General features: G+C 37.0%; 1 protein-coding gene across 5 annotated transcripts in view; it reads left to right on the plus strand.

Moving 5' to 3' along the window:
- Positions 1–17,445, plus strand: part of Cdh12 (cadherin 12) — an 820,788-nt gene that overhangs the window by 648,595 nt on the left and 154,748 nt on the right. For all 5 annotated transcript variants that reach the window (XR_005972342.1, XM_041632151.1, XM_041632149.1 and 2 more), the window contains one exon: positions 16,042–16,336. Coding sequence is in view for 4 of the 5 variants with exons in the window: in XM_041632151.1 (XP_041488085.1) it covers positions 16,042–16,336 (295 nt within the window). In the remaining variant the exon portion in view is untranslated. The remainder of the gene's footprint in view (positions 1–16,041; positions 16,337–17,445) is intronic.

Below are 17,445 nucleotides of genomic sequence, written 5' to 3' on the forward strand. Positions count from 1 at the left end.
CATGTTTCCCTGTACATTGGATTTGCTTCTCCAGAAACAAGCACAACAGCTGTGATGCAAACCAATTTTGGATCTATTCTTCAGTTAAGTGCAATTGCATCTAACTTTCTTCCAATATTATTTATGCTGTTTGTTGCAAGGAATTTTGTGCAAGCAAATTTTTAACCTCCTTTTAATTGGTATATCAACTCAAAAAGTGATGATTGCAATGCACTGTGAAGGATGGCTAGGCCTCCATGAAGAATGAACCAAAACCCTGCTCCCAGTTTCACATAGTTCACAAAACTGCACACATCTTTCTCTGTGCTGTACCCACCTTCTGAATGTATTTTACTTCCCAGTAAACTTAAGAAAAAATTCATTTAATTAATTAAATTATCTTTCAAAAGCATTTGGGATAAAATTTAGTTTGCAGAGTGTTTGTTCCTTATACATGAAATAGTGAGTTCACTTGATAGCACAGCAGAATAGGTAATAAGAAAAGGGAAGGGAGAAAGAAGCACAGAAGGAAAATAAGTAGGTATTCAAGCAGGCAGGTTTCATCCTACCATTTAAAAAGTTAATCGAGGTAACTTACAACAAAAAGATATTTATACCCCCTTGAGCAGCACGTGTAGGAATACGTCAATACGTCAAAGCAAAGATCAGTGTTTCCTGCCTTAGGCTTTTGAGATGTCTCAGTGGCTAAAAGAACTTACTGCACAAACATGATGACTGAAGTCAATCCCAAGGACTCATTTGAAAATGCAAGTATAGAACCTATCCCACAAGGTTATCCTGTCATGTTCAAACATACACATGACACACAGGCACGCGCGCACGCACACACACACACACACAAATGATAAATAAAATTAAACAGAAATAATCTTGTCATCTTGAGTAAGACCATGGAAAGTAAAAGGATATGATCAAAAGTCTCAGTTCTGAACAAAGGCATAGAAGCTCACTTTGTACATCCTGCCTCTCCACCTGATAATGCTCTGGACAACAGCATCTCACACCGTGCTTCCTTCATCTCCATCAAATGATGCTCTGGACCACAAAATCATCTTCCTTTACTCTTAGGAAAAAGTCTTTTTAATATTTTGCAAGGAATTGGTCATCAGATAGGAAATGACATGGACCTACTTCCTTGATTTATATAACAGTTATGATATCTCAATTCTTCCAAATTATCTTCCAATTACTTCCAACATATATTTATTTATTAATAAATTATATGTTTTTCAGCAGCACCAAAAAGATTCAAGGGTTTTATTTTGGAATGGTACCCATATTGACCATATCATCATTATTTGATTTTGTAAAATAACGTATTTTATATTACCAAATGGAGCTAGGATGTTGCTAGAGTTTAAAATTAAAAATGGAACAAGAAATAAGTTTTGAACACAAATGACAGTGACAATATAGTGATGATAAGGACTAAGACAATCCAAATTTTTTATTTATAATTTATAATAAATAATAATATCACTACCAAATGTATAAGCAAAGAATCTAGTTATCATGCATACTATTGGAGAATTAGGTTTACAAATGATTTAGTTTAAACGATTTTATTACCTTATTTGACTTGATAGCATATGAATAACCTAAAAATAAAATAAATCTTATGTAGCCATCACACACTTGTTAAAGACTAAGTGTCAGCAATATGACTCAGTGTCTCAAGGTACCTCCATCAAACCAAGTTTGAGGACCTGTGTTTGAACCCCAGTCCCTACTTGGTTGAAGCAGAGTAACTCCCGAATTTATCTTCTTGCTTCCAAATGTGCACCTTGTGGACAAACAAAATAAATAAAAATAAATGTAATTTTAAACAATTAAAATGACTAGTTTAGAGACTACAGACATGATGTAACATCAATTAGTAGTAGTCATTTAAAATTATACTTAAGTAGAATACTAAGTTTTATAATTTAGCTCATAAATATTTTTCAGGACGGGGTGATACCTGAAATATTCACACAGAAACTGTATTAATTAAATCACTGCTCGGCCCATTAGCTCTAACTTCTTATTGGCTAACTCTTACATTCATTTAACCCATTTCTATTAATTTGTATATTGCCACATGACAGTGGCTTACCAGCAAAGATTCAAACCAGGTTCTGTCTCGGGCAGAGGATCCATGGCGTTTCTCTGACTCTGTCCTGCTTTCTTGCAGCATTCAGTTCTGTCTAGCCCACCTACCTAGTTCTGTCCTATCAACAGGCCAAGGCAGTTTCTTTATATTTGATAAAATTTTGTATATTATTAACTGTTTAATCACCTAAACTTCAACTTAGTAAAGATGTTTTTATAACTTTATGAATGTAAAGGGGAAATTATATTAATTCTCTTCTAAATTTTCACTTTTTTTCTTTTTTTTTAATTGAGAAAAGGAGAAAAAAAAACAAGTTTCCACCTCCTCCCAGCGTCCCATTTCCCTCCCCCTCCTCCCACCCTTCTCCCCCTCCCCCCACTCCTTTCCCCCTCCCTCTCCAGTCCAAAGAGCAGTCAGGGTTCCCTGCCCTGTGGTAAGTACTAGGTCCTCCCCCCTCCGTCCATATCTAGGAAGGTGAACACCCAAAATGGCTAGGCTCCCACAAAGCCAGCACATTAAGTAGGATCAAAACCCCGTGCCATTGTCCTTTGCGTCTCATCAGCCCTCATTGTTCGCCATGTTCAGAGAGTCCAGTTTTATCCCATGCTTTTTAGGTCGCAGTCCAGCTGGCCTTGGTGAGCTCCCAGTAGATCAGCTCCACTGTCTCAGTGGGTGGGTGCACCCCTCGTGGTCCCCACTTCTTTGCTCATGTTCTCCCTCCTTCTGCTCCTCATTGGGACCTTAGGAGCTTAGTTCAGTGCTCCAGTGTGGGTCTCTGTCTCTATCTCCATCCATCACCAGATGAAGTTTCTATGATGATATGCAAGATATTCGTCAGTATTGCTCTAGGATAGGGTCATTTCATGTTCCCTATCCTCAGCTGCCCAACGAACTAACTGGGAACCTCAGCTTGGGCACCTGAGAGCCCCTCTAGGGTCAGGTCTCTTGCCAACCCTAAAGTGGCTCCCTTAACTAAGAATTGTGGTTCCGTGAAAAAACACCAAGGATAGCCTTTGCTGGAGAGGCTGTGGAGGAAGGGGTACCCTCATCCATTGCTGGTGGGAATGCAATCTTGTGCAACCACTGTGGAAGTCAGTGTTTCGGTTTCTCAGGAAATTCGGGATCAACCTACCCCTGGACCCAGTAATACCACTCTTGGGAATATACCCAAGAGATGCTCTATCATATGACAAAAGCATTTGTTCAACTATGTTCATAGCAGTATTATTTGTAATAGCCAGAACCTGGAAACAACCTAGATGCCCTTCAATGGAAGAATGGATGAAGAAAGTATGGAATATATACACACTAGAGTACTACGCTGCGGTAAAAAACAATGACTTCTCGAATTTTGTATGCAAATGGATGGGAATAGAAAACACTATTCTGAGTGAGGTATCCCAGACCCAAAAAGATGAACATGGGATGCACTCACTCATAATTGCTTTCTAGCCATAAACAAGGGTCACGGAGTCTACAATAGGTGAACCTCAAGAAGTTAAGTAAGAAGGTGAATCCAAGGAAAAACATATAGTTATCCTCTTGGCTAAGGGAAGTAGACAACATTGCCGGAGAGAAAATTGGGATCTTGGGGGTGGGGTGGGATGGGGGTAAGGGGAAATGGGTAGAGAAAAGGTAGAAGGGAAGGAGGGGGGGGACTTGGGGAAACAGGAGGATTGGGATAAATTTTCACTTTTAAATGATTTCATCAATCCAGTGACCTCTCAATCTTTTGTAGAAGTTTAGAGCAAAATATAAATATATATAAATATACAAAGTAAAATGACCATGAAATCATGCATTCAATATTCAAGGAGAAGCAAATAATGAAGGGAACATTGGGTAGAAGTGTGTGTGTGTGTGTGTGTGTGTGTGTGTGTGTGTGTGTGTGTTTTCAGCAGCACCTTGCACAATACATCTTTGAACATCAGTTTTTGGTGCTCCAGAGCAATGTAACTTGCTTTCCTCTTCTTTAATCTTGATTAGTATGTCCTGTGGGAGAAAGCGGGCTTTTGAAACAGATCTCTATTTTCTTGGATATAAGGTGAAACATTTCCAGATGAAAAATAGCTCTGGGTTTTTTCTCTAGGCATGGGAGCTTTTAGTTCACCCTGGGCTGTTAAAAGGAATTCCGAACATTGTGAAGCATCGTGCTGTTAGTTCAACTCACTAAAAGCAAGTTAGCAAGGAATGAGTCCTCTCAGTAGAGCAGAGTGTCTTTGAATGGCAAATATTTTTTGGGTAGTTAAGGCTGTTGAATACAAATATTTGTGTTGAAGTTTTACTTGGGTAGGATTATGGAATATCACCAGTATGGTCTTCATGTGTCTGCCAACTATATCTTAAATACATTCTAATTGCTTTTCTGATAGATAAAATATTGATTGTCATGATGTTTTTGAGATATTACGATTCAACTTGAATGAAAGACACATTTAATCATCTCCAAACTTACCAAGAGAAATATAGAAAATCTTTTGTATCTAATTTAAAGAATTCCAACCCAGAATGTTTGAATAATTATTCTTCTGCCTATTTAAAATTGTTTATCTGTGGAGGTCAGGCATATGAATAAGGCTAATAATATACTGCTTTAAATCTCAACTGAATTTAAGAAAGGGAGATAAAGGAAAGAGATACCTTGAAAGAGAGAACCATTACGGGGTTAACCAGGCACTAGAGAAAATCCCAGGAATCCAACAAGATGACCCCAGCTAAGACCCTAAGCAGTAATAGTTATAGAGGGTACCTAAAATGTCCTCCCCCTCTAATCAGATTGATGACTATCTTAATTGCCATCATAGAACCTTTATCCAGTAACTGTTGAAAGCAGATGCAGAGATTCACAGCTAATCACAGGGCCAAACTCCTGGAGTCAGTCATAGAGATGGAGGAGTGATATGAGCAAAGTGGTCAAGACCTTGATGTGGAAACCCAGAGAAACAGCTGACCTGAGCTAGTGGGAGCTCCTGGATTCTGGACTGATAGCTGGGGAACCTGCACAAAACCGAACAAGACCCTCTGAATATGGGTAACAGTTGTGTGTCTTTAGCAGTTTGTGAGTTCACTAGAAATGAGAAAAGTATTTCTCTCTAGTGCATGAACTAGCTGTTTGGAGAACAGTCCTTAAGGAAGAATACCTTGCTCAGTCTAGATACAGGAGGGAGGACCTTGGTCCTTCCTCAAGCGTTGCAACAAACTTTAGATGTTATTAATAAAGCCACTGTGAACGTAGTGAGCAAGTATCCTTGTGATACTTGATAAAGGATGACTGAGCATTCTTTAGGTATAAGACAAATAGTGTTATATCTGGGTGTTGAGGTAGATCAATTTCAAAATTTCCATGAAACCGTCATATTGATTTCCATAGTGACTTTAGATACATTCCCACCAGCAAAGGAGGAGAGCTACCCTTGCTCCATATCCTCCTAACCAGCATGTTCTGTCACTTATGTTATTGAACTAGCCATTGTGATAGGTGTAAGATGGAATGTCAAAGGAGATTTGATTTGCATTTTCCTGATGGCTAAGGATGTTGAACTTTTTCTTAAGTATTTCTAAGTCATTTGATGCATTTTCATATTTCTCTATTGAGAATTCTCTGTTTAGTTATGTGCCCCATTTTTAAAAATTTGATCATTTGGTTTGTTAATGCCTAGTTTTTTAAATATACTTTGGATATTAGGCTCTCTTTGTTTTGAGTTGCTGAAAATCTTTTCCCATTCTGTAGGCTGCTATTTTGTCCTATTGACAGCTTCCTTTGCTTTCAGAAGCTTCTCAGTTTTATGGGGTCTCATTTATTGTCCATCTTAGTGTCAAAAACCTGCAATGTTCTATTTAGGAAGTTGTCTCCTGTGCTGATGTGTTCAAGCCTATCCCCTACATTCTATTCTATCAGGTTCAGTGTTTCTGGTTTAATGTTGACATCTTCGATCCACTTGGACTTTAGTTTTGTGCAGAGTGATAAATATAAATCTATTTGTATTCTTCTAGATACAGACATCCTGTTAGACCAGCACCATCTTTTTAAGATACTTTCTTTTTTCTGTTGTATATGTATGGATTATTTAGCAAGATCAGTTGTGTGTAGATAGGTGTATTTATATCTGTGTCTTCAATTAGAATCCACTGATCCTCATGTCAATTTTTATGCCACGGGAGGGAGGGACAAGAGACAATTACTACAATAAGGCCCACCTTCTAATCCTTCTATTCCTTTCAATAGTGCAGCTCCCTGAGTAAACATTCAAATATATAAAGCCATAGAGTAAATTCTTATTTAAACCACCACATTAGATTTAGTGACACACGTAGGCTTGTAGTGATTTCATTGTGTACAAATATATTCAGTCCATCTTCAATAGTCTCCATTGTAAAAATGTACCACAAGATATATCATGTTTGGTTGATATCCCTGGGAGGCCTACCCTTTTTGAAGGGAAACAGAAGAATCAAAACAACTTTGAGATATCATCTTATGCCTGTCAGAATGGCTAAAGTCAAAAACACCAAGGATAGCCTTTGCTGGAGAGGCTGTGGAGGAAGGGGTACCCTCATCCATTGCTGGTGGGAATGCAATCTGTGCAACCACTGTGGATGTCAGTGTTTCGGTTTCTCAGGAAATTCGGGATCAACCTACCCCTGGACCCAGCAATACCACTCTTGGGAATATACCCAAGAGATGCCCTATCATATGACAAAAGCATTTGTTCAACTATGTTCATAGCAGTATTATTTGTAATAGCCAGAACCTGGAAACAACCTAGATGCCTTTCAATGGAAGAATGGATGAAGAAAGTATGGAATATATACACATTAGAGTACTACGCTGCGGTAAAAAACAATGACTTCTCGAATTTTGCATGCAAATGGATGGAAATAGAAAACACTATCCTGAGTGAGGTATCCCAGACCCAAAAAGATGAACATGGGATGTACTCACTCATAATTGGTTTCTAGCCATAAATAAGGGTCACAGAGTCTACAATAGGTGAATCTAAAGAAGCTAAGTAAGAAGGTGAACCCAAGGAAAAACATATAGTTATCCTCTTGGCTAAGGGAAGTAGACAAAATTGCCAGGGAGAAAATTGGGATCTTGGGGGTGGGGTGGGATGGGGGTAAGGGGAGATGGGGAGAGAAAAGTTAGAAGGGAAGGAGGAGGGGCCTTGGGGAAACAGGAGGATTGGGATAAAGGAAGGTTGGACAGGGGAGCACGGAACCACAATTCTTAGTTAAGGGAGCCACTTTAGGGTTGGCAAGAGACCTGACCCTAGAGGGGCTCCCAGGTGCCCAAGCTGAGGTCCCCAGTTATTTCCTTGGGCAGCTGAGGATAGGGAATCTGAAATGACCCTATCCTAGAGCAATAATGACGAATATCTTGCATATCATCATAGAACCTTCATCTGGTGATGGATGGAGATAGAGACAGAGACCCACACTGGAGTACTGGACTGAGCTCCCAAGGTCCCAATGAGGAGCAGAAGGAGGGAGAACATGAGCAAAGAAGTGGGGACCACGAGGGGTGCACCCACCCACTGAGACAGTGGAGCTGATCTATTGGGAGCTCACCAAGGCCAGCTGGACTGTGAATGAAAAAACATGGGATAAAACTGGACTCTCTGAACATGGTGAACAATGAGGGCTGATGAGACACAAAGGACAATGGCACGGGGGTTTTGATCCGGCTTAATGTGCTGGCTTTGTGGGAGCCTAGCCAGTTTGGATATTCACCTTCCTAGATATGGACGGAGTGGGGAGGACCTAGGACTTAGCACAGGGCAGAAAACCCTGACTGCTCTTTGGACTGGAGAGGGAGGGGGAAAGGAGTGGGGGGAGGAGGGGGAGGGAAATGGGAGGCTGGGAGGAGGGAGAGAAGGGTGGGAGGAGGGGGAGGGAAATGGGAGGCTGGGAGGAGGTTGAAACTTGTTTTTTTTTCCTCCTTTCCTCAATTTAAAAAAAAAAGAAATGGAGGAGAGTGAGAAAAGAGAAGGAAGAGGAAACTGTGTTTTGGGTAAAATATGAGTTCAAGACCAGAGGAGTCTACAAGAGCTAGTTCCAGGAAAGGCTGCAAAGCTACAGAGAAATCCTGTGTTGAAAAACCAGGAAAAATTGAGATAATAATAATAAAAGTCCCCATAGTCTATCAAAGTCTCAACATTATTTAAACTTCAAAAGTTCAAGTCTACTTTGAGACTCAAGGTGATTTCTTGACTGTAACTTTCTGTAAACTCAAAATAAAAAATTAGATTACACATTCTTCAGCATACAATGTAACAGAATCTAACTATCATTCTAAGAGGAAGAAATGGGAGCTTAGGGGGAAAATACCAAACCAAAGCAAAACCAAAAACCAGCAGGACAAACTCCAAATTCTGTATCTTTATGTCTGATGTTAAAGTGCTCTTCAACTTACAATTTATTGTATGAATTTCGATGCATATATATATATATGTAAATATATATGATCCTTGTTAAAATGTCTTGTTACTGGGGTGATTTGAATAAGAATTAACATGACAGGTTTATTTATTTCAATGTTTAATCTTCAGGAAATGTCACTATTTGTAAGGATTAGAAGTATTATGAAGGGTGATCTTGTTAGAGGAACTGTCCCTGGGGATGTTGGACTTTAAAGTTTTGTTGGACTTTGAGGCTTGACTTTCAGCTTTGTTGATGGCTCTGCTATCTTCCCTATCTTGGGAACTCTAACATAATCCAGGCTTCACCTTCTTATCTTCTCACAATATTCTTTCTAGGTCTCTACGGTGGAGCACCCCTGACATACATCTAGCTTTGGAGGCTTTTCTTAGCCATGAAGGGGATTCCACACTTTTTTCTCATGTCCTTGACCCTATGGCTAGAAGGTTGTGTCCAGAAGTACTAAATTCTGCTGCTTCCTGGGGATGAATGCTGGCCCTTCCCTTCAGTTACATTTGTATCAGTTTCCTGTGTTTATGGGTTCCTTCATTGCTTGCACTTGTCCTTATTCCCTTTGTGATGGCTAGAAGCTTAGCTGGGTGGGGCCTTGACCCGGGTTGCCTTAATTCCACTTAGTGTCATTCTTCTTGAGCACAGGACACGGCTCCAACAAAACCTTTTCTATCAGTCTTTTTTACCCACATTGACATTTTTTGTTTTATTTTTTTGTTTGTTTGTTTGTTTTGCCTATCTTGCTCTTTTGCACTAAAGATCTGCATAAGAGTGAATACTGATACAGTTCCTCCAAAAAGGTCACACATCCTATGTATAATCCTCTCAAATACTAACACTTTCTGATGACTAGGCATTCAAATATTTGAGCCTGGAGGCAGGGGTTATTTTTGTTCAAAACACCTCAATAATAAGTCATTTTAACATTAAGTCAAATATAAATGAAAATTCACACAGTAAGCAAATGTATATAATTTAGGGAACATGGATGAAATATAGCCTTCACCATAAGGATTCTAGATGAAAAGAATGTACAAGTACAGGCAAAGGAACTGAACAAAGAGGGAAAATGTTGTTTTGGAAATTAAGACAGAAATTACTGAAATGGATTTTGAAACCAGAAGCGATTTACTGATCAAGATTCACTTAAAAAGTTAATTATGGTTTTAAACATTTTAAAGAAGAAAGTATATTAAAACCAAGGTCCAGTTGAATGGCAGAAGAAGGAAGAAGACAAGGAAGTCAGGACCGCAAGGGATTGGTCCACCATCTGAGGCAGTGTGTCTGTTCTAATGGGAGCTCACCAAATGCAGCTGGACGGGACTGAATGAGCATGTGATCAAACCGGACTCTCTGATTGTGGCTGACAATGGGGGCTGACTGAGAAGCCATTGATAAAGGCACTGGGACTTGTTTTTACGGCATGTTCTGGCTTTTGGGAACCTAGTCTATATGGATGCACAGCTCCCTAGGCCTGGATGTGGAGGGGGGGGGCTTGGACTTCCCACAGGGCAGTGTTCCCTACCCTCTCTCAAGCAGGGAGGGATAGGGAGGAGGGGATGTGGGGGAGCTGGAGGGGATTGGGAGGAGGGAAGTAAGTGTAAATATTTGAATGGAAAAATAAAAAAATAATAATAATAAAAATAAAATCAGTTTAGGTAAAATTCCTTGAAAATGATTTGCTTCAATTTTCTATTGTTCACTCTTCTCAAGACAGCTGTTCTGTTTGCTTCCTAAGAACAGTACCCATTTTTCTCCATCTCCCTCCAGCAAGTGTGCCTACTTCTAGGACTTTGGGAGCATATACAGAAAGATGTTTTGGTCTGGTGAGAAGCCCAAGTATGTTAGGCACTGTCTGTGAAATCTTGAGAACCGGTGTCTTAAAAACCAAGAACCCACTTCCACTCTAAGAGAGACAGTGTGTGCTTATAATTATAACACTCAAGGAAGCTGGTAGACTGAGATGGGAACATGCCTGCAGATCTGGGGTTGCTGGCCTGAGCTATACAGCCGTAAACAAGAGAGTCTTTGATTCAAATGGCCTAACATCTGAAGCTGTCCTCTCATCTCTAGCTAAGTACCATGTCATTCATGAGCTCATACACAAGCTCACCAGAATCATGTACACAACATAAAAAAGAAACAATTTTTCAGAACATTGTTACATTTAGCAACAAACTGATAGTTTGATGACATTTCCATAACATGCTTATCTGGTAATTCATGTATAAATCACAATATTTGCTCCTGAAACCATAATGATACAAATTTTCTTTCATTTTTATAGGAACAACTACATTGCCAAAATCAGTTATTTCTCCTCCCAGCTACCTCCATGTTCTCGGTATGCTCGTTAAACAAGCCCTGGCAAATGGCAAATGAAAATAAAAATCAGTGCTCGGCATATTTATACACAGGCTTTTCCCATTTGATGTGCACTTTTCAACTCACAGAAAATATGAACTAACTGCCTTTTAATGCAGCAGTTCCACACTACGTACAGAGAGTGGCTGGTAAACATTTAATTTTAGATTAGCTTTCTCAAACTTTTAAGCACTGAAATTCAAGATTTGTTTCCACACTGAAGCTAGGCCTCAGCATCTTTTTTAAGCCTCTCTTGGCATCTCATTTTCACGCACCATCTGAGATGACTTGGAACACATCAGAAAATAACGCCATCGCCTTCACAGAAAAACCTATCTGGACAGTGACTATTTCTACATCCATCATTTATGGTACTCTTTCTGGGGGGGGGGGTGGATTTTATTTTAAGTGACAAATGCTAAATGATGATCCTATTGGAGTAGGCGGCTTCAGTCAGCGAATGTTGTAGCACCCACTCAGATAAACCTTATTTTTAATACTTGGAATAAGACACAGACATAGCAGTTATTTTTATATAATTAATAGCCTTTGTTTGCAGTTTCAGACAACTAAATAAAGTGATATAGTATATATTTTTAACAATTAACACTATTCAAAGAGGAGGAATGACATTCTTAGTTCTTATTTAAATAAAGCATAAAATTAACTACATGGCATAAACTGAGCCTCAACTCCATCATCAGAAAACTGGAGAAAACAATTTTGTCTATTGACACCAATTGCTGGAAACATTGAAGTTACAACGTTTCTTAAGATTCTTTAAAAAAAATGTCATATTTTCTATTTTCACAGTTACGTGTTATTTTAAGGAAATAAGCACAAGAAAACACACAAATGAATAATCCCTCTGCTAGGTTTCATGTAAGTAAATCTGTTTCTACCTGACGAAAGGTCAGAGCAATCAGGGATATTCTTACTCCTTCAAGGTTATGACAAGAGGTTTGACCCATGGAATGGCTGTCTACAGGATATTTGGCCTAAGGTACGGTTGCTGTATGTCCTGCCTAAACAGAAGAATACATAACTCAGGATACAGTTACTTGATCTTTCGGGTATTGAAGAGGTAATTTGTTTGTTCCTTATTTGCGTCATGGTAAAACAGTCTTGCCTTCTTTCCCCCTTTTGGACTTGGGTATATAAAGCATATGGAAAATAAACACAGGCAAATTCAGTATTTGCTGTGTTGACCTCCCTAATCTAATTCTGTGTCTCTATTTCTTTTGTATATCTTTTGTCTGACTAACTTCCCTAATCCATACGACCCTACCTTGGAATGGATGAACTTGTGGAGGCTGGAACCCAACAGATGTCGCCGCAACGACATCTATCATACACACTTTCAACTTATAATTTATGAGAAAATTGACACTGTCCTTTAACTAAGTCTATTTCAACATATGAATATAATGTAGGCTTTAAAAGGATGATTTTGAAAACCTCAAAGGTTATGAAAAAATATTATGGCTTTGGTAATTGGAAAATGGCTACTATTTTTTTAAAATCTAATACAGGCACAGAGAAATAGTTATATGATTACATTTGCAGACAGGATTGATTTGTTTTTACAATCTTTGTTTTCTACATTTACATAATGAAAATATAGAGTTAGACAGGCATAGTGATATATTCTGACATAATCTCAGCACTTGGGAGGTGGATATTGGTGGGTCTATGTGACTTTGAGACAAGCTTGGTCTGCAAAGGGAGTTCTAAGTCAGCTAATACAAAAGAGTGAGACAATGGTCTTTATAAAATGAGACGGTATGTTTTAAAAAGTTGTAATCAGTTTTAAAAGACAAGATTTATCTTGTACAACTTTACATTAAAATTGTGTTATGTTTTCACTGAGATTTTTTAATACCCAACACTAATTGTCACTAATTTCTATATATGTAGGTTAGTTAAATACTGGGTAATTCAATACTAGGTAAATCACTATAACTGGTTCTGGTCACCCAAATGCCACAGTCAATCAGGACTAAAACAGTATTGGTAGCTTTTGCCTAAGCGACCTGTATGTGCCTGTAATCTCTTTCTTCTACACTTTGCTGTGCAGTACCTGCAGAGATTGCTCAGGATATCACATCACTCAGGGCTCTTGCAAAAGGCCTGCTTCAATCTCTAGAACCCACTTAATGGTCACATCTCTGTTTCTATAACTTCAGTTGCAGTAGACTTGTATCCTCTTCTGGAATCCCTGGAAACCAGAAGCGTATGTGATACACATACATATATGCAGACAAAACCTTCGTATAACTAAAATAATAATAAATATTAAAAAAAACCTGTTGTGTGATTCACCACTAAAATGAGTTGAGAATTTATCAATTTATTTTAGCTAACAGTTTTAGAACTTTTTAATGTATATCTTCTGACTTTTCAATATCAGTAAGACTAGATAATTGAAATAGACAGTTAACAATAGATGTTAAAGGAGGGAATAGCAGCAACTGGATTTAATTTGGATTTTTTGATAGGATGACAGCACATCTGCTTTTTTATTCTTAAGTCAGCTTGAAAAGAAAACAGTTTTAACTTTAAATAAATGATATGGATTTTTTTTTTTAGGTAACTTTACTTGAACCACATTGTGAAAACTCAATTAAGATTTTCACTCAGTTCCCAAAATATCTGCACATATTCTTTAAGCCATTGCAAACGGGTTATTGCTCATAAAACCATCCCTATTGCATTGAGCCTTTGCCTATCTTATACCTTAACATAAATTTGAAAGTGAAAGTAAGACCCACTGCACTGAATATCTTTAATAGTGTGGTTGACAATTGTGATTTGAAATTCATAAGTTTAAAGAACATGTTTCTACAGCTTGATTTTACGCTTCAAATTCCCCATGCTTTACAGCAGTATAAAAAAAATCCTTCGTCCCATCATTCCCAGAAATTTCCCTTATGTTGAAATAAAACACATAAAAACTTTTAAAGAATAATCCAAACCACAGAGTCTGACTTTTTTTTATTTCTTTAAGTATTTCTCTCAAGCATTCATAAATTTATATAATTACATTCAAAAACCAAATATATTTGAGAGGAAATTTAGATATGAATACAAATTTATAACATGAGTGAATTCATCTTAATTACATTATGAATGGTATTATTATACTGAAACTAATCTGAAATGCTCAATTTGACATTTAAAGATAAAATCAGAGATTACATTTTTAATTACATTTTTCAGTGATATATTTTACTGCCAATTCACAGAAATCTAAGTATAAAAGAATGAACATATAATTGAAAATAATTTCAAAGCCCTCTTTCATGTTAAAACATTAATAAAAGCAAAAGTCCTCATAACAAAATCTTTTATAGTAGAATAGTGCATATATATAGATTTTAAGGTCAAGGCAAAAATGATTACAGGGACTATCAAGTATAACAGGCTTTCCTTTGAGTGATGTGCTGATTAAAACAGACTCTCAGAGTAAACTTTGATAATTAAACCAAATATCTGTTCTCAAAAGAGCCGTTTACAGTATTTTGAGTAATGTTTGAATAAAAACAACATAATTTATAATTTTGGAGGCTCAAAAAATGCTCAGAGGTTAAGAATGCTGGCTGCTCTTGCAGAGGACTCTAGTTTGATTCCCATCACCCACAACGGGCAGCTCGCAAGCATCTTTGACTCATGTTTCATGTGACCAAATGCCCTCTTCTAGGCTTCTGAAAGTAGTGTACTCAAATGTATGTACCTACACACAACATATAAATAAAAACTAAAATAAAATTATTAAATATTATAGTTAAAATTTTAATACATTTTATTTATATTGCATATAATATTATCAACAAATTTATATGTAACATAATCTTTCATTTACACAATATTTCATGTATTCATTTGTTCTCAGAAGCCTTATAAATTTCCCAGGCTATATTCATCATCCAATTACTCTTGAACTCCACGTTGAACCATAATGACTCATAGTATCATAATGACAAATATATTCTTTTTTGAGTCTCTCTTTGATTGACCTTAATGTGTAACTAATTATATGATATAATATATTAACATGAATATGTGTTGAATATTAAAATAAACTAACTGAATCACAGTATTTCTAGAATATAAAAATGTATTTATACACATATAAAGATAGAAAGGTAGAAGTAAATTATCTGTTTTTCTGAAAGAATATTCATTGGTTTCCCCAACCAACTACCTAGTCTTGGACAACTGACTTGAACACTCTGAAAATGAGATATTCTTTATAGCACTGAATGAATTCACCCTTCCCTTCAGGACACATTTCAATAATTTCTTTTTACCTCCCATCTAGCTGGACTCAGTCCTTGGATTCTATCTTCTGTCTTTCTGGAATTTCTGACTTGTAATTTTTCAGTTAATATTTCTTTAAACAGTGATTATCTGAAATGAAACAATACCTATATTTAAGATGTGTTTTATTCCACTTTATGAATATGTTATTCTTGAAAACATGTTTAATTACCAAGAAAATTGTCAAAACAGCTATTTTGATTCCTGCTGGTGTACTAAGGACTGTTAAATTTCTGATATTTGTGAAGTATCCAGAAATAAGATTGATCATGCAATATTTTTAAAATATTGAAATGTAAAATTGTCAGTAAATATAGGTACACATGTAGCTAGTGCATTAAAATAAAACTTTTGGGCATTTAAAATTTATTTCATTCTTTTCAAAACATTTCTGGGCATATGGAAATGAATGGGTGTAGGTATGTGAAAGCCATGTTTTGTCTGGAGGTCAGAGGACAACTTTGAGTGTTTATCTTACTTTCCATATTATATATAACAGTGAGTCTTCTTTGCTGTCTTGTATAGAATTATAATTTGCCTCTACACTCTTTGAGCTTCTCCTGTTTCTGTCTTCCATGTTGCAGTAGCAATGCTAAGATTACAGACAATGCTATCTACTGTATATGGCATTGCATGAGTTTTAGAGGTTGAACTTGGATCCTTTGTTATATAACAAGCTCTCAACTTTTTGCTAGCTCACCACCCACTTTTTTAATTGCTATAATCAAGAAGTTGTAGATATAATATGAAAGCCTATAAAGAAATTATTTAACTTCTCTGATTAAATAAATTGCACTGCATATAATCATCTCAGTGTCTCTATGTCTCTCTCTCAGCTGCATTCTGACTTGGACAAAGGAGAGGGCACTGTTAAATACACGCTCTCTGGAGATGGTGCTGGGACCGTTTTTACAATTGATGAAACTACAGGCGACATTCATGCAATAAGAAGTCTGGACAGAGAAGAAAAACCTTTCTACACACTTCGTGCCCAGGCAGTGGACATAGAAACGAGAAAACCCTTGGAGCCTGAATCCGAGTTCATCATTAAAGTGCAGGATATTAACGATAACGAGCCAAAGTTTTTGGATGGACCTTATGTCGCTAGTGTTCCAGAAATGTCCCCTGTGGGTGAGTAGACAAATGAAATTTCTATCAGTTGCTCTGAGTCCTATTCAATAATTTTTCTGTATACTGATGAAGACATCCTATTTGCAGGAAGTAATTACTGTTCACAAGTTAAAATTTATTTTGCTCTAGGAACTTCCATTATTTCTTCACCACTAAGAATACATATAAATGGAATATGCACCATTCTGAACTATTTGTTAGTTAATTGATTTACTTGAACTCATAATATCTTCATATATTTAAATGTATAATTCATTCAGGCATGTACTTGGTTGTCATTGACACTATTCAGTGATGGAGTTAACTATCAATTACCTCTGAAAACCATACAGTAATTCTTAAATCACAGTACAGTGCTAAAGTATGCATTGCATTGTAACCAGAAATGAACCTAAAAAGAAGACATATTGTTTTCTTTGTATATTTCCTAGAATAAAATGTGTAAAATCAATTCTTGTTTAAATATATCTCCCCTGTCTTCAAATTATAAATCTACTAGCATGATGTTATTGTTAGAAATTAGTTATTGAAGTACAGTGATATCATTATTATTAAGAACATTTATTAAACCTGTGAATGGACAATGAATATCTGTACTTCCAGCACTTGGACATGTAAGCCAGGAGAATCATAAGTTCAAGGTCAGCAGTGGATACATTTTGAGTTTAAGTTTATCCAGCTCTAATAGAGACCTTGGCTCAAAATAATTAATAAAAAGGACAGAAATTTGTTGTAACATTTTAGCATCAGCATAAATTTGCAAAGTCCTATTTTGCATACAATATAATTTGGTAAATAAAATATTCTAACTTAATGGAATTTAATTTAGTATCTGTGTAAATGTTCCTATGTGTACACGTATTTGAATATATGTGTAGGCATGTGGAGGACATAGGTACACATGGAGTATTGTCTTTAGTCTCTCTCTCGCATAATTTTTGAGACAATTATCTATAGGCAACCAGATCAGCTGGCCTGTTGTCAGTCTTCCCACTGTTTCTCCACATCACCTGGATTATGGGATTGTATTGGCACAACTGGACGTTTATGTGAGTTCAGGGGATCTGAACTCAGTGCCTCATGCTTGATTGACAATAACAAGCATATTA

The sequence above is a fragment of the Microtus oregoni genome, unplaced genomic scaffold, assembly GCF_018167655.1.
Source record: "Microtus oregoni isolate MIOR12 unplaced genomic scaffold, Mior012 000040F_ref0000088, whole genome shotgun sequence".
Taxonomy (NCBI): domain Eukaryota; kingdom Metazoa; phylum Chordata; class Mammalia; order Rodentia; family Cricetidae; genus Microtus; species Microtus oregoni.